General features: G+C 40.5%; 2 protein-coding genes across 5 annotated transcripts in view; both read right to left on the bottom strand.

Annotated features, from left to right (window-relative positions):
- Positions 1–13,187, bottom strand: part of DSE (dermatan sulfate epimerase) — a 34,381-nt gene extending 21,194 nt beyond the window's left edge. Inside the window, exons 1-3 of one of the 2 annotated variants that reach the window (XM_085575054.1) lie at positions 13,126–13,187; positions 12,630–12,699; positions 260–728 (exon numbers count right to left, since the gene is read on the bottom strand). In XM_085575054.1, the coding sequence (XP_085431180.1) occupies positions 260–675 (416 nt within the window). In that variant the 5' untranslated portion in view covers positions 676–728; positions 12,630–12,699; positions 13,126–13,187. Of the gene's footprint in view, positions 1–259; positions 729–12,629; positions 12,764–13,125 lie in introns of those variants that run through there. The other variant, XM_021555512.4, reaches the window with a different exon arrangement.
- Positions 4,198–25,311, bottom strand: part of NT5DC1 (5'-nucleotidase domain containing 1) — a 147,806-nt gene continuing 126,692 nt past the window's right edge. For 2 of the 3 annotated variants that reach the window (XM_085575060.1, XM_021555531.3), the window contains one exon: positions 24,855–25,098. Coding sequence is in view for 1 of the 3 variants with exons in the window: in XM_021555531.3 (XP_021411206.3) it covers positions 24,980–25,098 (119 nt within the window). In the remaining 2 variants the exon portion in view is untranslated. Of the gene's footprint in view, positions 12,700–13,125; positions 23,145–24,854; positions 25,099–25,311 lie in introns of those variants that run through there. The other variant, XR_014953721.1, reaches the window with a different exon arrangement.

The following is a 25,311-nucleotide window of genomic DNA, read 5'->3' as shown; positions in this document are numbered from 1 at the left end:
ACAGCAAACAGAGTGGTGCATAAAGAGTCATGCTCCTTTCAGTATTAACTTTCAAGAAGGTAAGTCCAGTGAAGGTGAAAAGCTGTGTGTCACTACTGGTCCAGATGAGGGTAAATGCATTCAGCAAGTTAGTTGCTGTTAAAATGAATATTAGTACAACTGACAAAATTTAAGCAATTCACTTATCCACGCACTCCTCCAACTGTAAGCAGTTTATACAGTAAGAATAACTTAAAAAAAAAAAAAGACAAAAATCTACCAACTAGGCTGAGCTGCCATCCTCTCCATGTAATCCTTAGCCATATTGATAGCCTCCATATTTTCAGGGAAGAGCACACAGAACATGGCCAGGGCCCCAAGGTTGTTGCCATAAATTTCATTCCAGCGAGCGCTGAACTCCTTTGGGTCCCAGGGAGGAAGGTACTCCAGGGGATTTGACAGCATGGTTTGCACTGCTTCAATCAGACGAGCCGCAATGTGCTGGTGCGTGGTGCTGGCCTGCAGCCGCAGAGTCTCCACATCTCCCTTGGAGAAGTAGAGCATGGGGTAGCTGTCATAGTTGGCGTTGACAAAAGGAACCATCGTGTCTTGGTCCTCCCTGGCGCCGCAGGCAAAGGCAAAGCAAACCGCGTGTATGAAAAACACACTTGGGGCTCCCCGTGTGTGAGTCCTCATTGTGGCATCAGATCTCCAGGTCTCAATGGCAGCCAAACCATCTTTGAAATATCCTGTGGTAGATGGACATGAAAGAATGAGTTAGAAAATGAACCTGGGAGACACCATCATTCAGGAGCCTTTCTGGGAAATATGATTCCATCTAACGAACCCCATGTATTCTCCAGGTGATTTTCAAATAATTTCTACTTGAATATGTCAGACGAAACATCTACCGAGCAATTCACATGAGAGAAAAAGCTGTACACTTTGAAGAAAGCCCCTTTCTTCCCACACTTTGCCCTCTAGGAGCTGATATCAGCTGAAGTGACACAACAACAGCTCTTGTACTTGAGATTTCAAATAATTGCAACGGTGCCTAATATGAAGCAGTGCTGACTGTACTGGCAATTGGAGAAGGGCGGGAAGGGAGGAGGAAGGGGGAGAGCCAGGAAGCTGGCGGCAGCCAAGCCTGCGTGCTGCCTTGGCTGATGTTAGCAGCTGGAGAGAGGGAAAGATGAGGAATGCTGGAGGTTTGTACTGGGGTCACTTTATACAGGGCTCAAGGCCTCCGGTTCTGACACGTCCTCATTTTAATAAAAGGGATAAAAAGAGCAAGTCAGGAGTCAAAAAGGGAAACAGTAAGTGGCAGATTCTTAGAAAAACAGCTGAAATACTTTGCCTTCTGGGCTTTTAGGGGTTTGTATTATTAGTATTTTTTTCCAAGGGGCTTTCCATTTTACACGTGGAGATCTACTGCCAGTTACCAAGAAGGCTGAACATTGTATTAAAATGCATATTCTTCTATGCACATTACTTCTTGAAATGTGCTCAAATGGGAAATATATGCAGAGGCAAATGCAATTTAAACATAGTAAGTTACTTTGCAGAAATTATCAACTATCTGGCCTAAAGTCACAGATAAAACATGGCCAAGATCCCCCTGAGGAAAGCCAGCAAATTCCTGGAATTCTTATGAGGGAAAAGGTTATGGAAAGCAGGCTCAAGTGAGACACTTTTATGTAAATAATGAACAGTAGTTTTCAATTATTAAAAGGAAAAATAGAAGCAAAATAAAACTAAAAACAGATACTTTTTTTTTTCTCACATGGAAAACCAGTTTCATAGGATTCAGTCATAAAACTTGTAGGAAGTTGAAGTACAAAGCAACCTTTTACTTTACTCCCCACAGGTCCCTATTCCATAGCCAGAATTTTCTAATAGAAACTGAAGCTGCTAAAGCCTTATTTAGAGACCCACATCCTGTTTCAACAAAGTCATTAATATGAGAAAACTTTGACAGACAAGTACCCTTTATGACTACTGGGTGCCCAGACCCTCTAGATTTTTGGGCTCAGATCCTAAAATTAATTTGTGAGCAAGTATCTTTGGCCAAGAAATACATAATTTTGTTGTGAATTCATATCTACAAATATATTGTACCCTGTAACTGCTTAGATTTATCTTTTACAGCAAGCAGCATAATTGCTTAAACAGAATGTAAGGGAAGATGACATTTTCATAGTATTTTAATGAATTTTGCAAGTACATTTTGCCCTGTTTTGGATGTAAACCAATTGTTACAGGACACACAATTATCACAGGCTGGTTTATTTGGTAACACTTCTACATATCTACAGAGTCTCTCCCCACATACACACATACAAAAAGACACATGCACCACAGTTTATCCAGACCTACTAAAATCTACTTGTATTCTCCTCTATGCTGAAAGAAACTAAACAACAGTATATTTTGATGGGAAGGAGGTAAAAACCAGCCAAAGCAATACATTAGTGTTGAAACATGATGTAATTTTTTAAATTGATGTAAAAACTGCTTTGTCATAATAAAAAAACCACTACAGTTTTTTTTTTAAGCCGCAGTGATCCTTTAGAAGTGTGGGCAGAGGAAAGAACCTAAAAAATACCTCAGAAAAAGCCAAAAATGCCTGTAGCTTTTTCTGTGTTAACCATTTATTGAAAAAAATTCCTGGTTCACACAAGCAGAAAAATATCCCAGCTAGCAGTAAGGACTTCATGCATTCCTTCCTTTTTTGTTTGATCTCTGTAAGCGTTCTGCACATCAGTGACAATTAAGAACATATATAAATTTAGGGATGGTTTTAAGTATTCCTTAAGTTATTTCTGATCAACCATTAGGGAATATACAGTAAAGTTTCCCAGAATTCCTTTGCAAATCTGAACACACATTTCCCAGCATTACACCATCATCAAACACATTCAATGTTGCCAAAAAGTCACAGTCTGTACTCTTCAGTATTCAATAGCCTCCCACATTTTCACCCTTTATTCATGTGCACATTTAAATGAGAAAGTAAACCCTTTTTTCTTTTTTTTTTTTTTACCTTTACATGAGAAGGAACAACTACACCACATTATTTAGGCTAACAACAGAATAACTGGAAAACCAACCTATTGTATATTTATTCAGAGTCATGAGCTGGAAGAAAGTCAATAGGCAGTGACAAAAGCAGGAGCACAAAATCATTTATTCTTGGTTAAATAATACTGACAACCTTCCTGTGATATGAAGACAATAACTAACAGCAGCCATGACTCAGTAAGGACAGTGAGCCCTGTCCCATAACCTTGCAGGACTCAGCCTGGTGTGACAGAAGGATGGGAGGAGGCAGTGGGAAAGGAGTGCACCTTCTTTCCATGCAGACCTCTGAACCTTGATTATCAGCATAGCTAAGGTGAAGCTGGATCTGTGCAGATAAATTTTCATATAAGCTCCAGCTTACCAGTTGTGTGTGAGCTTGTTACAAGTTTGCCCAATAGACAGCTTGAAAGAATTGGGAGTCTGGGCCTTCTGATTATTTAATGTGCACTTACAATACCATTTTTAAAATGAAAGGAATTTCTTGCTCTCATATTACACTGCATCATTACCAGCCACATCTTCCAAGAAAAACTTTACCAAGCAACTCAACCTTTTCTGAAAACGAGGGGGTTTCATTCAGTTAGGAAACCATGATCTGATTAGGTACTAAAAATTAAAAGGAAAATGAAGGATGCTTACCCAGGGAAGAAAACACTATTATACAGTGTGCTTTGAAAATGTTGTAATTTAATTCTAGATTGAAAGAGCATTTTGCATGATTTCCACTCTACTGCTGGTAGAAACAAACAGTAAAAAACATCAATTATTCCAGAAAAGAAAACCCAACACAGATTAAATCTTAACCATTTTAGTTCTCCCCATCTGCATCAACTGATAGATGTTCAGCTGCAGAAAGAAAAAAAAGCATTGTAAAATTGAAACCGCTAACTAAACATTAGTTTATACAGATAACTTTACCAAACAAACTATTTAAAAGAAAAGAGAGGCCAACTTATTCCTGCCACATGTGCACAGAGTTGTCGCTTCATCAGTGAGAGCAGAGGAGTGAGAGACGGGCAGAGGAGGAGGGAAAGGAAATTATGGCACTGCCAGGATCACCAGATAGCACAGCTGTCCTTGAAGCAATCTGACCTCCTTGTGGGTGATTGAAAACTAAAAACTGGTAAAGAACTGTGGTTTTCTGTAGTATCAGTTCTGAGGAGCCACTCTGCTTTGAAGCTGGGACCAAACTTGCAACACTTCTTAAAAAGTAGAAGCTGCAGGTGTCTCTGCTGGCATCTCCCACACTAGCCATGACCCATGTTTGACATGGGCACTTTGTCAACATTTACAGTCAGGAACAAAAAAGGTGGGATTTCAGATGACTAAAAGTTGCACAAAATGGAGGCATTACAACACCACAGATTATTCAGGTTTCTGAATAAAAGGTCTTCCCAGAGCCCAGGATTAGGACATGAACACATCAGACTCTGTCTTCTTTTGGGAAGCTACTATTTTCCACAAAGGCTACAGTTCTCATTATTGTTACCTGAGATACCTGAGAAACAATGTTTGCCTAAGAAATGTGTTCAAATAGTTAAAGGAAAATCTGTCCCACCATACTAACAAAACTCAAATCTTCCAGTTCAGTGTGCAAACTTTTACCTTAGAAAATGACCTCTGAGTCAGCATGGATGTAAATTTCATCATTTCTTTGCACTTCATAAATTATTGACAGTGAAAATGAACTTTTTTTACTCAATATTTTTCAATGCTTATATAATTATAATGTGCAGTTATATTTCGAACAGCAATGTCACTACAGTTTTGTCACAAATTACATCACAAGAACTGGTATTAAACCTAAAATAAGCAATTTTAGAACCCAGTACTAAAAGAGGTAAGGAAGTCACAGGTATTTCAACAAGAAATGGTCAACCACCAGCAACAGATGCTGTCCTACCAAAACTGGGAAATTAATAGATAACATTGCAATGAGATGTGTGTGGAATATTGTTGCATTAAATGGAAAGGGATGTACAAATCCTTGTCCCAGTGCTGGCAACTGCCAAAATGTAACACAAGAAGCATCAGGTTAGATCACAGCAGAGAAAAGCAAACTTCTGTAGGATCTCTTTTTTTTTTTTTTTGCACTTTGTCCAAATATCTGAAATATCTTTTCACACACATTAAAATTGACTTCGTTGCTGATGAGAGGAGCAAAATCTATAACATGGAATATATCAGTTGGGATTTTTGGTACCATTATATAATGGTACCATTCTAAAATCACACCAGTTACATCAACTGAAGAGCTGTTTTGTTCAACAAAGTCAGTTTTACCACCAATCTAAATATTTTGCAAACATATTAACTAAATCCAGTGACATTCTGGTACTAAAAGATGCAGGGTAAGTCTGCGAAAACAGAGAGGTGAAAAGGGTCAATGGAGACTAATTCCCATATATATACTGTCATTTGGTTCCAGAGAACCATATCCAATACAGCATAATTAGGTGCATGATGGGGCAGAAACAATAAAACTATAAACTTATCTTTGTGCTGTAATAATCACAATCAATTAATGACTGAAGTCCCATGCTGTATAGCTTCTACATCAACAAGCAGTACTGTTGAGACCCTTTCAAAGCTATGGGGCAGGACACCATGGTGGGAAACTCCCACGTCCCAAGGGACAGGAGCAGTCAGGAGTCCTTCACCCACCTTTTGACTGATGAACTAAAACCAGCGACTATATGGCTTTCCAATAAAAATGCTGGAAATGTCTAAAAAAATCACTGCTTAAAATTTGAAAAACACCTATTACGACCTTAACCAACAGGGGACATTACTTCATTTCTTTCTCTGGTTTTTTCACTATGAAAAACATACTACAATTATATAATTTCAAAGATATTTAAAAACTTAAATACTGAAACCCCAAATATAATTCAGAATTACATCTGCCATAAATAAAGTACAGCTCAGGTACCCAGGTGTTAGTACTGCACTTGTTCTGAAATGATCTCAAATACCTTGAAAGAAGTTTTTATCAGCTTTTATGTCTAACAGCTGCACTATGAAAGTCCCAATGCAACCAGAAACAGCCAGTTCCTATAGGGATTATCAGTATATGCCATCTTGTCAGCAGTTAAGATTTAAACTTGTGTCTGTCCTTTGATCTAACACAAAATTAAATGGATCTGTGCAGAGCAGTACACAGCTGTGTCGGACCATAATTCCAGGAGAATGGAGGGTTGCATTCATTCTCCACCATGCTACAGGTAAGACAGCAAGTGCAAAATACTTTTATAAGTTCACATTAGGAGCTGTAAGACATCTGTGATGGAAGCTTCATTTGTTAATTCCTTCCAGTTAAAAGCTTATTTGTCTATTTTATCACTGTACATAGAAATTAACAGGGCATAAACACACACACACTGAATGCATAACCTTCTGTCTCAAGTGAAAACACGATTTAAATAGTCTGCATGATTTAAAACATTATTTAAGTAGTCAACCATAAATAACCTGGGAATTTACAGTTTCCTTCTGTTTTACAATCCTGTAAAAAATGCTTTCCCAGTAATTTTTTGGTTGCACTAACACTACTATTCCTAACCCTTACTAGGATCTTTTATTCCATATCTCACTCTGTAGAATGAGCAAAGAAGTAATTTTGACATCTAGAATCCTGCAGATGATCATTCCCAACCAGTACAGACATGCCTGTTAAGGCATCCACATTCAGTGAATGAAAGCCCAATCACTTTTATCATTGAAGGCTTAAAACTATAAACTACCAAAGAAAGATTCCTTCTAGAACACCAGCATTGTATCCTGTGCTGACATAATTTCAAAAGGCCATTTCAGTAATTAAAATTAGCTTTTGGTTTTTACTTTAAAGTGTTTTCACAGATGTTAACACTAGAGGAAGGCAGTTTGAGAATTTTCATCTAGGCCAAGAGGATATATTCCCTACCTTGGCTCCATTAACGTCCCAGAAGCCAAGCAAATCACTCATCCACATGTTACTCTATTACAGCATGCAGGGCACCTCTGAGGTTTAGGACTATGACAGTAACAGGCACTTCAGAAACACAGAACAAAGGCTCCTGCACAATCTGGGTGGTGAAACTATATTCCTCTGGCAACAACTGAGAAGTAACTTGTCTTCCTGGTCCTCGCAAAGAGACCCACTGGGGGTCAGTAAGGCTGCGAACCCTTTGGAGTCAGGCATTAGGAACGATGTTGAGGGTCTCCTCTGAGAGCAGCCCACAGCCCTAAGGCACAACCACCAGCCACAAGAAGGGAGCAAGGGAACAGAATGCTTGGGGCAGACTGGAGCCTCTGTGTGGATCCAGTGGTACAGTCATGGTGTGCAGGAGGAACTGGAAAAACTTCACATGGCAATGGCGAGGCCCAGGAGGCACAAATAAAGGACAGGAAAAAATAATCCTATATGCAAAAGGGGAAAGTCAATTTACTGTGCCAGAATTCCTCCTTGTGCCTTGTCCCTAATCCCAGGGAATTGCATGCCATCCATCTTCCCTCACTTCGGAGGAGACTGATTACAACACCAGAAACTTCTGATACCAAAACAAGTGTTCTAATGTCAGACTTTAACTTTTATCCTCTTTCCAACTAACTCTATTTTGCTGGCCTTAACCTTTACTCTTCCAAATACTTGTGTTTTAAGTTCCCTCATTTTTTGTTCTTGACCATGTACAATTAACAGTTTTAATATTTCCTGCTTATTTGTTTAATTGTCCTTCAATGGTCTTCAAGATGCTGCAAACAAATGATGTGATTCTGCTGGAGTTTTACAAAACCAGTTCTCACTCTCTGTATCTATATCTACAAACTAGAGTAGCTGAAGATAGCAAATACTTTTATTTGTAAAGCATTTCCACAGGACTTCATATTAATAGACAGGAATTCTAAAATGCATAATACCCTTGCTACAGGATCTGAACACATTTTAATTATGTTTCCATATCCTGTTTATGACTCAGTGTTGCACAAAAAACTATATTAATATTTTATTGTTATATTCGTTGTGATGGTTTTGGCTAGGTTAGAGTTAATTTTCTTCATAGTAGCTATGTTTTGGATTTTTGCTGGAAACAATGTTGATAATTTAGGGATGTTTTAGTTACTGCTGAGCAACATTTATACAGCCAAGAACTCTTCTGCCTCTCCCCCCGCCCCACCAGCAAGGGGGCTGAGCACGTACAAGAAGTTGGGAGGGGACAATCAAGACAACTGATCCCAACTGACCACAGGGATATTCCATTACATATGAAGTCATGCTTAGCATACAATATTGGGAAAGAAGAAGAAAGAGAGACGCATTCAGAGTTGTGGCATTTGTCTTCCCAAGAAACCATTCCATGTGACGGAGCTGTGCTTTCCTGGGGATGTCTGAACACCTGCCAACCCATGGGAAGTGGTGAATTAATTCTGTTTTGTGTGGATTTTATCTATTAAACTGACTGTATCTAAATCCACAAATGTTCTTAAATTCCTTAAATTTAATTTATTATCTTCCTCATTATTATCTAAAATAATTAAAAATAATAATTAAAATTAAAATTTAATTATCTTTCTCATCCTACTGAAGGGGGTGAACAAGTGGCTGTGTGGGGCTGAGTTGACAGCTGGGATAAAACCATGCCAAACATATATGTTAAATTATTGTGACAGCATACAGGAGCACAAGCAAAGTCCAAAGATGCTGATGCTAGTCAATTTCTGAACCTAAGGAGTTTGTAATCTAAGCAATTTGAACCAACACTGGCTGTTATATTATCTACAGATAACCTTAGAGTGTGAGTATGCAGACTCCAAATGTGTACTCACACAGAAGAACCACAGGTTCATTTAAACTTGTGTCTGTCCTTTGATCTAACACAAGGATAAATGTCACTGTGGTTGTAGACCTAAACTGTACCACCCTACCTGTTAGCCACATCTTGCTACAGATGAGTATGTTGTTCATTATTATTGATACAATTCTGCTGCTAACTCATCATCTATCTCACAGAGATAGAGAGCATATAGCTTCTCTCTCTCTCCATATATGTAATATACATGCACCCAGATTAAACAGCTTTTTTCAGGGTCCAAACTAGGACAGGCAATAAAATGTATTGTCCTCTAGTTCCTTAAGGGCTATTACTGTCCTCAGTGCTCCCCAGAATACCCTTAACAAAGCCTTGAAAAAAGTGATCACTACATTTTCAAGGGCAGAAGTCTCAACTGCAGATGGAGTTAAACAGCTACATGTAGGTACTCACAGTGTGCATGAGCAATCTGCGAGCAGGTGTCAACACAACCATTAAATTATGGATTAATTTTGAAATTTAGAATCTTATGATCTCATTTCTGACTTTAAGTTGTGCAGGCATGGCTCTCATAGCAGAACTGAAACTGGACAGATTATTTTGGTAAAAAGTGTGATGAACCATGACTGCAAGGATATGATTAAAAGGAACACAGAAATGCTTGTGAACAAGTTTTCAAAACTCTTTAGCAACTTTAGCAGCCACTTCATTAGAAGGATGAAGAAAGCATATCAGGTTTATATAAAATGCTCAGCTTTTTTAATATTTCTGATTAAAAAACCCCATAAAATAAAGGCATAAACCAGGCCAACCATGGTAAAAGGACTTGTATGTTAAAATTACATTTCTTTTGCACCGAGATACAACACCTACCAAAGTCAAATCACCTACGGTCCTTTGGCCACTCTAAATAATGCTACTGCTGATTGCTCTTGTATACTCTGAGTCTAAGCAAGGGGAAAACAGAAAGAAAGACTAAACAAAGGTAATTTCAGACTGTGTACATAATAGTCACATTTACCTGTGCTTCCACACCTGACTATGTCCCAAGAGTGGATGAAAGTGTCATGCCAGCACCTGATGTGAGAAAACATTTCCAGTGCTCTGTTCTTTGTGTGATGCCCAAAATGCCCAGACCCCTTTGGTCAGCTCTCTGTTACCAACACTTCACTTCTGCTAAACTTTTACTGACAAAGCATTCATGAGAGAGATCTCTGGTGACATTTGCTAAATTTCCTTTTTCCTAACAGGCTTCTTTGCCCAGTTCTCATCTGGAGCACATAGCTGAATCTGCTCAAAGTGCAGTGCATAATGATTTGAGGGGTTTACTAATGCAGCACTGTCACACCTCACCCTATCCCAGTTAGGCTTAGCTGGGCTAAGAGACATCACAAAGTTTACCCATATAAACAAAAAACTTGTGCAAAGGGAGTCAAATGCAGAATTATTTATACTAAACTACTTATTACTAAATTATTTTTAGTAAGTATGTGGCTATAATCTTGAACAAAAACTGGCACCATGGTTTAACAGCTTTAGGAGAATGCAGTGCTGTAACTCAGCTCTTTGATTGACCTCAGCTGAATGGAGATAGCAAAGAAGGTGAGAACAGCCAGGACAAACTTGCTGCTGAGATGTCATATTTACCAATTAAACACAATTTGCTAAGAAAAAGTCAACCTCTTTCACTCACCACACATTTGGATTACCAAGTCTAAGCAAGAAAACAATGGCTACAGAAAGCTGTTTTTAAAATTTTTTTAAATTCCTTCAGCACACCCCCCCTCCCCAAAGGGATTTATTTCTTGCAAAATATCCAGGAACAATAGCACTAGTAACTAGATTTATTTCTGCGCATTGCTATAAGTATGCTGTGGGTGCCAAATGTGTAAGCTTCCATACACAAACTAAGAATGTGACTGAATTTTACTTAAATGCAATCACTTCTGAGAGAAGGGACACTTCAGTTTTATGGACATTTACCTCCTCATTTAACCCCAGTTTTCACTGTTCAGACTGTTGGGTACTGATGGATGTGATAATTTCTCTACTAAGATATAAACATCCTATGTTCACTCACAACCCAACAGCTACCTGGTGATATGAACCACTTTTTACTACCTCTGATCTAGGTTTTATTTGAATTCAGTTTTAAAAAAAGCTTACGTACTTAGTGTCATTGTCCTTGAGGAAAAGAAATGGTACACATAGACCTCATGAGCCTTTAAAAAGTGCCAAACCCAAGATATAACTCTAAAACCTGCTTTCAGCTACTCATTTTTACTTATAAATTTAAGCAACCTATAAAAATCTAATCTAACATTTGGCCAGGTAATAAACTGCATTTTCCTCACCATTGTAGTGCAGATTACTCAATACATAGTTACAATAACTAATATACTCTGCCATAAAAACTGTGTTTGCCTATCTGTCAACTCTTACCACAGGCAGTCAGTGGTTCAGTTTATGCATTTCTTTCCTGCAACATTCTCTTTAACCAAAGAATGAGTTGTAAAGGAGACTGTATATCAATGTGTAGTGGAAAATCAGCACCAAGTGTCTTCTGAGGTCAGCGCTCACAGTACAGAATGCAGATGTGTTTAAAAACTATTCTCATATCTCTCTTTTAATAGCACTCAGATGCTATTCAAAATCATGCAAAACATCACTCACAATACTTCAAACACAGCAACAAAGGCAAGTTCTTACTTCGGATAACAAGAAAATTTCTTTTTTTAAAAGGCCCAGTAGGCCTGCCTCTTTAAAATACACTGTGGTTAGTATATTTTGGTTTCACATCTCAGTGAAGTTTACAGAGCATCAAGACAATCCCAATCCAAAACTGCTACTTTGATGACTTCCCCTAAAAATGTTAATAATTCAGGTCACTTAAAAAAACACATATAAGTGATGAGACACAGTAAGGAAACTCTTAGTTGAAATAATACTTAGCACTTCTGTAGAATGATGTACCCAAGGATCTACAAGAAGTTATGAAACTTATTAATTAATTAAACTTCTCAACACCCTTGTGAAGCAAGCAAGCACATTTATCTGTTTTATGAGAAAGAAAACAGAGCCACGGAGAGGTGGAGTGACTTGCCCAAGGGTACCCAGCTAGAGTCTTTCAGAGTAATAAACAGCATCTGAATTATTGACTCCCACTGCTGCACTTCAGCTGAATTGTTCCTTTTTTGAAATACTGCAGTGAGTTATAATAATAGTTGGCATGATAAACATAATGTGGCAATATTTAGGCTGAGATTTTCTTTGTCTTTGTTTGGACGATATTAAAATTTTAGTGTTATTTAAATTGCAGTTGATCTTCTTAGAGTGACTGAAAAATCTCCAGGGTTGAGCAATATTTCTTGTATTTTATTCACAGTTGTGACTACTTTTTATGTTGCCATTGCTAATGGCAAGCCACTCTAACTTGAAAACACAGGAAAATGTCACAGTTTTATATGGCTTTAAGAGGGAGTGACAGAAGAACAGAGAGAGTGGTTACTTTCATTCATACCAAACTGAACTTTAAGAGTTGGCATGAGACACACCAAGTGATGATGCACTGCTTTCATGCAATACTAGCTATAGGAATTGCAACTCTCTGCCTGGGGCTGAGAAGACTGAGCTTCCCGAGTTGACAGCTCTGGTCCTAGGTCACTTAAAACTTTCCCAATTAAAAAAAAATAAAAAAGAAGTGGCAGGAAGTTGCATCGGGCAAGTCACTCTGTTCCTGTCTCTCAGCTTGCCTAGGCGCAAGACAAGGATGCTACTGCTTACCTTTCACGCACGCATGTTTGGGAGGCTGGACTCGGTAGCAGCAGGCTCGGAGGCTCCCGCGGTGCCGGCGCTGCGGAGGAGCGGAGCTGTTACCCGCGGCGCCCACAGGTGAAGCTTCGCACAGAAAGCGCCACGTCCCCCCGCGCGCCCCCACCTCCCTCGGACTCGCGGGTGCCCCGACAGCAGCTCCGTTCCGCCGGGGCCAGCCGGGAAAAGCCCGTGCCTGCCTGGGGGTGCTCCCCCCGGGACGCCCCGGCCCCGCTCCCGCTGCCCGGCCCCGCCGGCACCTGGAGCCGCTCCCGCCGCTCCTCCGGGCGCCGCTCGGCCTGGGGACCGTGTGCGCTCGGACTGACCGTCCCTTCCAGACCCGCCGGCCACCGGCGCCCCCGCCCCGCCCCGCTGCGCGCCCGCCCCGCCGGCGGCGCGCCGGGAGCCGCGGCGGAGCGCGGGGCGGGATGGAGGCGCTGAGCGCTGCCCGCTCCGCAGGGGCACTCACCGCCCGCCGCCCCTGTCCGGCGCCGACCGCCTGCCACAAAGTTTCCCTCCGCAGCCCCGGGGGACGGAGCGGGGAGGGGTGTGGGGGGTGCGTTTTTCAACGCAGGAAGAAAGTGACTCCCCCCTCCCGCTCCACCTCCCGCTTCCCCGCCCTCCTTCCGTACCTCTCCCCGTCCTCCTCCTCCTCCTCCCGCCGCCGCTCCGCCGGCCCCTCACGCCATGGCGGCACGGCGCGCTGGAGCCCGCCCCGCAGCTCCCCCGGCCCGGCCCGGCCCGGCCGCTCCGCTCGCTCCGTGTGTGCCCCTGTGTTGCTTTATCCCTGGCGCGCACACGGCTTTCCTCCCCCGCCCGTGCCATCCCGGCTCCAGCTTCAGGGAAATGCCCTCATTCTCCCTTTTAGCGGCAGGACTCGTCTCTCCGCAGGGAATGTTTGGAGTGGTGGCTGAGGATTCCCTGGAGCTGGAGAGTATGGCAGCGGTACCACGGTGCGGGCAGGGTGCCTGTGGAGGTGACAGCATCCCGGGTGTCCCATTCATATTTATTGTCCATCCCTGGTGCTGTCACCATAATGCATGACAGGAATAAGACCCCCCACCCCAAAGTCCCCTCAAGCCAGTAAAGAAACAAAAAGCCGATTTGTCAATCTGCTCTTTTAAGTATGGTGTGGCTACTTACATAAATGCTTCCCATGTAAAAGAAGAAAAAAAAAAAGTGAAATGCTGTGACTGTTCAAGTCGGCCATCCCAACATTTTCGTAGCCGCACAATTGAAGATATTTCAGAAAGTAATATGAAAGAGGATAAAATAAATGATCCTTTGGAACATTCTTTTTTCCTTCTCAGTCACTGTAGCCAAAACAAAGTTTGAAGTGAAGAATTCTGAATGTTTGTTGGGTTTTGATAGCTGAGCATATTTTATACACTATGTCATGAAAATAAAAATATTTACTTCTGATAGATCAGGATGGTCTCCAATCACCTGAAGCTTATGTCTCACAAAGCGTATTCCTCATTTTAGTAATGTGTTTACTGATGTTACTGAATCAGTCAACAGGCGTGTAAGTGCTCAGTTTCCTGTTCTAAAATGCAAAATCTGTATTTTCTGAGGATGGTTTTTAATTTTTTCATTGTGGTTTAAAGTGTGATTTCCTGCTGTCCTATCAGGACTAATAAAAGTTTGGAAGCTAGACAAAACTAGAAACTATACATTTCGCTTCACCCTTCCATTCCTGTTGTATTTCTCAGCAATATCTACTGACAATCTCAGCCCTAAAGAGTAGGGATCCACATGTTGTTGCTGCAAACTCCAAGAGCAATGCCAGAACCTGGAATGAAGTCTTGCTTTTTTGCCAGTAATGACATGCCTAAAAGCATGAAGTGCTTCAGTTTCAGTCATGCAAACACTAGATTAATCATGAGAAGGTATCTTTCTGAACACCTATTTAAATGGTATTAGCATGCACTGAATTGATAGTAGAGTTGTAAAATATTGAGGTTGTGATACAAATGAACATGTGAGGGGCTGCAGACCTCACAGTCAGACCAGATGTCTGATAGGCTGATTCTACTGCATTTTCTAAAATTACCAGGGTGCCTAAAGTGATCAGGAGGAAGGTGTTTAAGTACTTATCACATGTCATTAGGTATGTAAATCTATTCAATAACTGACTCTAAATAAAATGGAATTAGCCCTTACAATTCTGAAAAGCATAATGTTTGGATGGCTTTTAAGATCCTGCCCTTGGTCTGTGCATGGATATCTCTGTATTGTAGAAAAGCTGCCCTGTGCTGCCCTGTGATCACAAATACCCAGGCAAAGCACACCATGGCTCCCTTACAGCATGGGCTCTTGGCTTCCTGCCTCCTAAGGGATGAGGCTGGATGTGCTGCTTGGATCTTGCTCTGGTGCACAGTTGGAACGTGGTGGAAATACCAACAGTGTGGAGAACCACAAATCTCCTCTGCCTCGTGTCCTCTTGTGTAAAACAGGGCTTGTTCCCAGTAACTCCGGGCGCTTGTCAGGCTAAATAAATTAACATCTATAGGATGATTCAGTGATATCTAAGAGACACAAGATATGTCCACACTAGATTAATTTCAGCATTGCCACTGGTAATTTTGAAATTAAAACGGCCCCAGCAAGCATCATGTACAGCAAAAGTCTGAAAAAATTAGCCTCAGGAATAGAAGCTGGAGGAAGATTGCCTTCAGCTATGCAAAAGTTGCTAAAAGGAAGATAATAATAATCTCTTATCCTCATCCTCTGAAAACAGCATGTAAAATGCAGTAAGAGAAATTTAGGCTAGCTAGGATAAAAAAAAGTATTTGTAAGGAGAAGTGAACAGCATCTCTCTCCCTGGAGGCTTTTTAAGTGCAAGGTGGACATATATCTGACAAGAACAGTTCAGATCCACAAAGTCTGATGAATATTGCCTCAGAGCAAGGGGTGGACCAGATGACCTGTCAAGGTCCTGTTTCATGTGATTATGTTCAAAATGCTACTTGCACAGGCAAGATTACAGATTGTCTTTGATCTTCTTCTGCCCTTCACTTCTTGAGCCATGGGTATAGCTCTTCTTGCAGAGGTTGAGTTTCTCCCAGTGGTTGGCTGGCCTTGCTTCATGCCAGTGAATTCAGTTCTGACAGCAAGAAGAAAACAAACAATGAAACAATGTCAATTTGGAACAGCAGCTTTGGGTGGGATCTGTCTAACCTCTGAACGTGTCATGCACTTTTATTCTATACTTGACTGGTAACTACCTCTGATCTAGTCATGTTAGACTCTGTTTATAACCCTGCAGAGAAAAATAAATTCTTTTACAGCAAAATTCATCTGACCTGTTTTAGATGTCTTCATTAGGATGTGATGAATCATGTCCCTAGGCTATCTGCTCTTGCCACCAACCATAAAGTAGGTTTAAAGGACTGACTCAGTAACATACCGTCATATATTTTCCATTCCTCTGGTGCTTCTCTCCCTGAAATCTCTCACTCACTCTCTCTTTTCAAGTATAAAAACCCTAGTTTATTTGTTCCTTTTTGTTTTCCTATTATTTAACAATTTAATTTTATTGTATTGGAAAAGTCCCACTGAGGTTAATAGTTTTTGTAGCTGTCACTTCCCTAAATTGCATCATGTGACACTGAAACATACAGCAACCTGACCTTTTGGGTGGCATTTCTCCAGAATGGATTTAGGAAAGGAGCTAAATGTATCTATTGGAGCCAAGAGCATTGACTTGGCCAGTTGTGCAGAGTATGTTTCATGGAAATTGTTTGAAAACTGTTCAGGTCAGACACTGTTCTACTCCTACGTCATATGCTCATTATTTTTCCTTGGTCTTTATGGCAAGCCATATTACATGCAATGTCTGGTGTCTGTGTGACTGAGCCAAACATATGTGGGAAATAGGCTCTTTTCCAACAATGGCAAATTTTTTAGGTCACACTCTGAGAAATCACTGCCCACCTAAGTACAGTGCATGTCTTGAAAATGTCTGTGGCATTAGAGATACTGTGAGCAGTCTCCTCTGGGTAGCATCTATCTTTTCTTCTTTGAGAAGGAAAAGCTTCCTTCCTTCCAAGAAAGCCTAGTGGTTATCTGGCTTGCAGGGAAGGGAAACACACTTTATTTTCCTGTTGCATTGGCAAGCTGGGTGAGGACGATGTAAAGAGGGAACAAACCCAGTTGCCTCAGTAGGACAGTGAGAAAGGAAAGCAGCAGGACCACATGGAGCAAGTTATGTAGGGCTCATTCTGGGGCAGACACCTAGTGTCTGCTGGTCCTTCATCCTCTTAGAAGCCTTTGATTCTCATGTTTTGGAGTTTGGATGTTTGGAATTCTTTTCCTTGCCGACTGAAGATGTTAGCCTAAAGGGGGAAGTTGCATGTCATTCTATCTGTTCCACATATGCAGCGTTGACCATCCTTTTCTTTCTTCCTGCTCAGTCTATGCAATAGAATTTTTTCTTTCTTTGAATTTTCCTCTGTGTGCTTGGGTTTTTTTATTGTCTTCTTTTGCTTGTTTGATTGATTTTGTTTGTTTTGGTTTGGGTTTTTTATTGTTTTAAGTACCCGCCTCTCACTAAAGACCCCTCTGTGATGTGTTTGGTCTCTAATTTCCATGTAAGAAACATTTGTACCGTTGCCATTAAGTGACAAAACTCTTCAAATGAAAAGAAAGAGAAACAAAAACTTCTCCAGATTCTTTCAGTAATTCTTCAAAACAATTGTTTTGGTTATGACCATAACCCTTGTGTTTTCTTTGCCTTATGTCTCCAGCTGTGATTTCTGATCTCACTGCAGTGGGCTGAAACCTTTGGACAAGAGCACTAGGCCAAATTCTTCTTGTAGCTGACCTGCAGAACTGTAGATCTGGATAGCTGCATATTGCTCACTCTGCCCTTCTTGATCTAAGATGTTCTTCCCAACTCTTTTCCTTGGACTTTATTAGAGCCACATGAAGGCAGCTTTAATTTTCCAATTTTATCCCTTATATGGGAGAATGCTGGCTATCTCCTATTTTCCAACCAGGGTGTGGACCAGGCAGTGTCCTAACTTGGTTCTTCCTGCTACATCCTTGAAGTTTATGAGGCTGTTGCATGATTCTTTCAATTTACTACTTGGACATTTGGGGTTCTGGCTCACTGAAGGCAATGGACAGAAATAATCATAGCTCCAAAACTAGGATGAAAAGAAATTTCCTGAAATCAGCCTTAAGAATCAGAAAAATTCTGATTCTTAGTGCTTATTTCCATCAAATTTTGGAAATTTGGAAATCTAGTCTAAGCTCATCGGATACATGCCCGGTTGGGGCACAGTGTGGCACAAAGCAGTTTCTCTCCCAGGAAAATCCTTCATCTACAGACTGGAAACTCCTCTCTTTCCCAGAGATGCAGCCTTTTACTCTTGTAGTTCCTGGCAGCCAAACTATCAGTAGGCTAGCTGGAAGGGGAAAACACTAGATGTTTCCTAAACAGCTATTCTTTGTATGTAAATGGGACATCTTTCTCTGCTTTACATTTCCTTTCTTTCCCTCATTCTTGCTCTCACCATGTGTTCAGCCTGGTTTAGCCTGAGGCCAACAGAGAGGAAGTCTGATGAAAAAAAAAAATCCTGCAGATTCCTTAAGAAATGGGAATCTGCAGCATCGGTAATCCTAGGTAAAACATGGGTGAATGGAGACAGATTCATGGTCCTGAGACGTGTCAAGAAGACAGTAACCATAAAGCAGGTACATAGGCACTTAAATGGGAAATGCCAAGAAATACCTTGATCCAATTAAAAAAGTCTTCCATCATCTGTTCAATGCCTTTTAATAGCAGAATCCATATTACTGCTTTTCCATTGCTGTAGATGTCCACAGGGTTTAGGTTTATCTTCTAGCATCTGTCCATCTGCCTAACTGGCCTGCTTGCTCTTCAGCACATATCCCTTCTTTTCTCTGCTGATGATCAAAACAGGTTGCAGAGGGGCAACTCTCCAGCAGCATCTGGCTTATTTATTTAAATTGGTTGATACTTTATGTTTTCAAACGTGTGACCTTTCTCAACATGTATGATGAGTATCAATTTCTTTCCCTCCAAATTTCTTCCATGTTATAAGCCAAGCATCATCCCCTGGGAGCACAGACTGTTATTCTCATACCAAGAGGAACCTTCCAAAGCCAGACTTCATCAGTGCTGTCCTAGAGCTGACTGACACAACCTCCCTCTCTGGATGCCAAATATGTCACAATAATGTTTTCCACTTGCAGAATGCTGTTTTCAGTGAAATGCATTTTTAAGGCTAGAATCCACCAATTTTATGGAGCCACTTGGTATGCAGAAAGCCAGGCAGACAACTAAATTGCTGGAATTCATGAAAATTTTTACAAGTTGCTTACTTATCCCCACCCCAGTTCTAGAGTTTTATAGTCCCATGTCTCTCTCCTCTTCTTTACCATAGAGACATGTGCATGAAAAAGGTTTGTCTCAGAAATTGTAATTGAACTTGTCGCTGATTCTCCATTTCTCTTTGTACTCTTCTCCCTCTGATTTACTGCATTTTATTTACTGCAGCCAAGACTCAAGGGTGAGATTAAGTCTATTTTCTTAAATTCATGTAATTGTATTCAGGTTACTTTTTCCCCCTCCCATTTTCTGTATGGATTAGTATCAGCAATGTAACAGTTATCTCAGTCCTGCACAATAACAAGGGAAAGATTAGAAGAAAGAGGAAAGTCCCACATAATAGATATATTTTGGTAATTATTATTTTCTGAGAGATCTGTGAACTCCTTTCCCAGATATCCTCTAGCCATGTATTGCCCTCTTGAACTATTATTGTCAGTTCATGCTGACCCTCAGCCTTTTTGTCCTTGGCCTTCATCTATACTCCACTTTCCATCACCTGTCTACTACTGGTCTAGAGATTTCCCTGCTTACTGCCTAAGAGTGCTTAGTTTATTTAATTGAGCTAAAACTCCATACCTCCTATGAAATGCAGATAATTCCCTCATTCCCTTAGTTTCTGAGTTCCCATGTCATGGCATCCTAGCCTTTAATTGATGACTGTTCATGTTCATGGGCAGCTTTGAGGGACAAAACAGGGATAGTTCACTGCTGCCATCTCTGACACTGCTGTCTCCAACATTACTTGCAGCTGCTTCAACAGCAGCCCTCCAGTAGGTATTTTTGAGGCTTCTGTCAGAATAAGAGAAAGAATTTTTAAGCTCTTAATTTAACAAAATATTGTTTCTTTTTCACAAAATTTACAGTAGCTTCTTCTTGCTCTGGATTAATATAATTTACAGGCTGCACCCAGGAGCGCACATTTAATTTTTTATTGTGAGCTAAGGTTATAGGGGATGATATAGAAAGAAAACTGAAACTCTCAGGAGTTAAGATAAGGCAAGAAAATATTTTCTATATTCACCTGTACTTTTATTCCTCAGAGACTGTGGAGGCTTTAGAAATTAATTGTTTAATATAAAATTATTAGGAACATGGAGTCCCAATTTTTAGAGTTCGTTTAGTGTTGTGACAGAACAAAGTCTACTGAAAGTTAATGGACTTATTTCCTAAAATACACCCTGAAAATACCCTCATAATACTCTCATAAACTTTGAACAAGAACACATATTTTTTTTCCTTTTTTTTCCTGTATACAATGTAAGGTAGTTTATGATTTTCTTCACCCTTGAAAGGAATGTAAGTTCCCAGCCTTTTAAGGGGGAATCAAATTGAGTGTTTAAGTGTTTTTACTCAAAATCTAGTAGTCAGTGGAAAGCAGAAATACCTTTCTGGCTGGAGAATCTGCTCTGGCTGGGCTGTTGAAGCTGCTGTGCAGACTTCTGCTCCATTTGTGCTGCTACCATTTTGTGTCTTGTAACCTCTAATTTGCAGAAGGGGCTGGAAGGCATCACATAATTTTGAAGTGGCTGCGATGGTTTCTCACCCCTGTGCAAGTACTTAAAAGTTGTTATGGCCATGTGTGAGAGAGCCACGTGTGCACTGCGGCAGCAGGAGTGGGAGGCATGAGGGATTTTTAGCACAGTTCTGATTAAATCAGTTTAGCTGCAGTGGGACAGAAGTTGAATGTGCTGCTTCAGATGTTTGCCCTTCTGTGAACTGTGACATCTGGCCAGCTGTAAAACCTCTGTGGTCTTGCTATGGCTGCCAGAGAACAGCCGTGGGTACCCACTTCATACTGGAAAGATTTACCTTACTCCTCTGTCCCATGTTCAGGAAAATGACTGACCATGCTGGCCACAGCACTAGTCTGGTAGACAGGAATCCCCAGTTTGCCCTGTAAAGATGCTAGCAAGCTTTTAGGGCTGGAAATTACCAAGTCTGTTTAACTTCCTGGATTCCATCTTATTTTGGCTCTAATCCAGGCTCTGTTTTCCAGTTAAACATTTCTATTTATAATGCTTACCAAAATCCAGGATTTGTTTCTTGCACCAAAAACATTCAAAAGAAAACCTATTTTAATTTTTTTTCTTTCCTGTGACTCACCAAGGGGGTTTGATGTTCCACTTAGAATTGCAGAAAACAAAATTACAGGCAACTGGATTTATAATGGGATTTAGCCTTTTCCCTGGGGGTTCTGGATCAGCTATGTGCTTGCTGGAAGGGCTGGTTTCTGGCCAATTGTTAACAATAGATGTCTGGGCTGCACCATTTTAGCCATTATACCATTACAGCTGGCACTCCCCACAGAGGTAAGGTTCCTGTAGCTTAGCCATGTGCTTTCCCCCCTAAATCTGATGCCATGAGTCAGCTGAAATGTTATTTGCCTCCAAGCATATGGACAGAGAGAGGCATATTTTGCTTTAAAAGTCAGTTGCTTAAATGTACTGTAAAACTTGTCTTGCTCCTTCCATGACACTGAGGAGGAGCAGGCTGCCCCACGCCGTGCTCCCTTCCCAGGGAAGTCCAAAGCAGCATCTTCCCATCAGATCCCTGTGGTGATGCGTGTGATTCTTCTACCTTCTTGCAGAGAGGTGGCTTTATTTCTAAACCTGACTTTCTGAGAAGCTGTGCTCTATGTTGATGTTTCAAGTTCGTGTATGAAAGTGTGTTTTATGCTTACGGTGTTTTTGTTCCTTGTGGTGAAAAAAGGGAAGTTCAGATGTCACTTTCCCGCTGGTGGCATCTCTGCTAAGTAACATATTCTTATGCTCTGCTGTTGTTTACCTTGGCATGATTTAATGCATACTTGGCCTCAGGAGGAAGGATTTCAACTAGATTTGGGAATGCTGGTTCCCAGTGCCTGTCATCAGAGAAATTTTCCTGGGAATTCCCTTAAGAATTGCTACTGCACTACCACACATATGGGACTCAGGTGAGCTGGAGAGCCCCATCAGCCTGGGGAAAGGGCAAATCCTGTCCAGCAGTGCCCTGTGGTCAGCAGAGATAATCTGCCTGCATTTGTTTATTTAACTTCTCACTGGGGATGAAGAAGCCTTCAGTTCCCATGAAGAAGCTGTAGTCAGGAAACCTGCACTGAGCTCTTCTGTTCATCAAATATTACTTCCCTATCAGTATTAAAGGTATTAATTTATTAAAGTTTTTGATTGTTTTATATGTCTTATGCTGAGCAGATCGAATTTTGTTTTGTTTGTTTGCACTGCTTTGAAACAAGCTTATCTCCCCTTTCTCATTTTGCTGCTCAGCTACAAAGTAAATTCAGAGAACATTTTTTTTTCAGAAATAAATTCTCTTTATTTTAAAATCCAGACACGTGCTTTATACCAAAACAGACACCAAAGAAGACTTGGTATTCATCTCTGGTTTTAAGCAAAACTGTGGCTTTTAGGGCTGTCTAACCTGACACAGGGATTTCAAGGAAACCTTACAACTTCATGTCTCCCTGCTGATGCTCAAGATAGTTTTGCAGGCACTTCAGCAATTTTTCTGTCAACAGCCTCTCACACGAGAATCCAAGAAATTTCAAAGATTTCCAGGGGTTAAAAAAAATCAAAGAAGAGAGAGAAATAAAGAAAAAGCAAAGATAGTGTCTTTACAGTGTCATATTAAATATGGCCAGCTCTCTACCAACTTTCTGCCATGTGCATTTCCTCTCCCTGGTTCTCCATGCCATTTCCAACAGCTCTCCTCCAGCCACAGCACCAACTGCCTCCTCATTCCTCCATTGCCAATCTCTGATTTGTAATAAGACCTGTATAATTTTCACAGATTCTTGAAAAGTCTTTAAGTAAGAGGAACTCTACTTCTTGGACAAAAACATCAGTTATTTTTCCCAAGTCTTCCTGCAGCCACAGACTACAGTGGCTCATGGAGTTGTGCTTACAGTAGCTTTCTGTTATCTTCTTCCTTCTCTGCTGCTGTGAGATCCTTCTGACAGCAAGTGCAAATAGCTGGTGACAACCTTTGTCAAAGATGGGCATATGGATTTCTTCTGGTGAGCTTTGGGTTCAGGATGTCCTTAGAATCTGCCACTTTTCCATTAAAAAAAATATTGCTTCTCCACTGAGACACCAGGACCCAAGGACTTAGAAGATTTTCAGTCTGTTTTTCTGTAACAATTCAATTATTTTTCTTTAAAAAATAATAATAATAAAAAAAAATTCCCCAACCTAAAAAAATCAGTTCCAAATTCATGAGAGTACACAATATGAGTTTGGACCATAAATTAATTAGAAATTATTTCCAGAAGATTACTTGGTTCAGGCTAGAATTTCAAATATGCTGTAATCAGGAATCTGAGATTTTAATCTGGGTATCTCTCTCCTTAATACAAATCATAGCACTGTCATAAGTCAGATTTGCTGCTGAAGACATTGTTGCTGATCAAAACATTTCCAAATAAACTCAACTATTTCTGTTTTCATCTTAAGTAAAATATTTTCAGCCTATATTTTATGAGGCGAATGGCACTCTCATTTTCATTTCTCATTCACCTTGTCTTAAAGGAAATTTTCCTCAATTTCTTCCCCATTTGTTTTACGTTTCCCTTTCAACAAACCAATGCCTGATGCTAGTTTGGAAATGTTGTTTATTACTTGCAAGTATACTGGTCCACAAGAATGTAAAAATAAAATTTTATATAAAGGCAGGAAAAAATATGCAGACAAGAGACCAGTACCTCTGAAACACAGTGGAATAGTGTTTTCGTCTGATTCTGACATAAAATATTATAGCTGGTGAAGCCACAAAGATACAGAGTGAGCTGTGGTGACACAAGCTAAATCCATTGTGGTAATCATCTAGGCCTAACAAAGTGAGCTCTTTTTCTTGGAAACAAGAACATTAAGTTTCTGTTTATTATTCTTTAATTTCTGAGGGAAGTTTATCCAAAAATCTGCCATCCTAGTGTGACAAAACTGTGGACTAAACAAATATTTGACATGTCTTTGCATCTGCTAGCCTGTGCTAGTTACTGAGCTCTTCCTATCATAAGTGCAGGAGAACAGGTCTTTGAACCTAAATCCACAGAGAACTGGATTCATGTTTGTTTAAATAAGCAGGTAAAAATCACATCTTTTCAGTTCATGCCTTGAGTCTTGCTCCCCTTCTGGATGAGGCTGTAATTAGCAAAGATGGCTTTGCTATACCTTTCCTACTCTTGGGAGCTTTTCCTAGGGAGGTGGAGAATGTGGGTTTGAATCCACTCCATCAGAGAAGGGAAATGCATGCAGGTTTCCCTCCTTCTGCAGAAGAGCTCTGATGCTTGAGGTATTGCAGACTAAAGGAGGAAAAGGCACGTAGGGAATCTTATGGCTGAATAGTGGTCAGGCATTTTCAGGAATACAAAGTTTGATAAAGGTTTTCTGAATGATCAGTCTGCATTTAGTTGCCTAAATCCCATTCAACTCTCTCTTTGAATATGATAATCTTTCTCTTTGGGACTCCGTCTTTCTTTGTCTCCAAGCACAGTTACAGTGGGAGAATAAATTCCTCAGACCTTGGAAAAGATTGGTGTATGGTGATAACCTGGGCTGTCCAAGGCAACTGTTAATTGAAATATGGCTGAGAGTCTGGTTTGTGTCTTTCCTGGGGCTTTTGGTAGTAACAGCATCACCTTATATAGGGAGAGTACCTAAAATGTCCTCAAAAATGTAGAATGCAACTTGGGATGAACTATTACTATTACATTTCACTTGAAGGCTGTAGGTACATGGGAAAAGGCAGCAGCACTTTGTGAAAGGTAGTAGTGCATCCTTAGAGAGAAGGATGCATCACTCACCTGTTCCAGCTGGACTAGAGAAACAAGTGAAACACAAATCTACACAGAAGTCTGCTTTAATCCATCACTCTATTTTATGAAGCATCACACAGCATTTTCACCAATTAGCATTAGATAGAAGTTTAAGTAAGGGCCACAGGGTTATCTAAGGAAAAAGCTGACAACCTATTTCATCATCACAGAGTCCTCATTTGGCAGCAGTGCTCTTGGAGGGCTTGGGTAGTACCCAGCAGTTGCTGAACTATTTGAGGAAAATCGTGTAAATCTATAATCCAGTGGTAAATCTGCAAGACAGAAAGATACCACATCTGATTAGCAACACAGCCTGTATCACATAAAAAACAAGCTTGTGGTGAATAGCAGTACTTCTTAAAACCTTGAGCTCACCGGCATTAGAATTCAATCAGATTTCATGATTACACATTTATTTGACATCTTCAGCTGTTCAAGGGATTGACTTTCAGAGTTTATTCAACTACAGTAAAGGATATTCAGTT

The sequence above is a fragment of the Lonchura striata genome, chromosome 3 (assembly GCF_050655825.1).
Source record: "Lonchura striata isolate lonStrDom1 chromosome 3, ASM5065582v1, whole genome shotgun sequence".
Classification (NCBI taxonomy): Eukaryota; Metazoa; Chordata; class Aves; order Passeriformes; family Estrildidae; genus Lonchura; species Lonchura striata.
The sequence above is the reverse complement of the archived record's forward strand: the minus strand, read 5'-3'. Positions and strand labels throughout refer to the sequence as shown.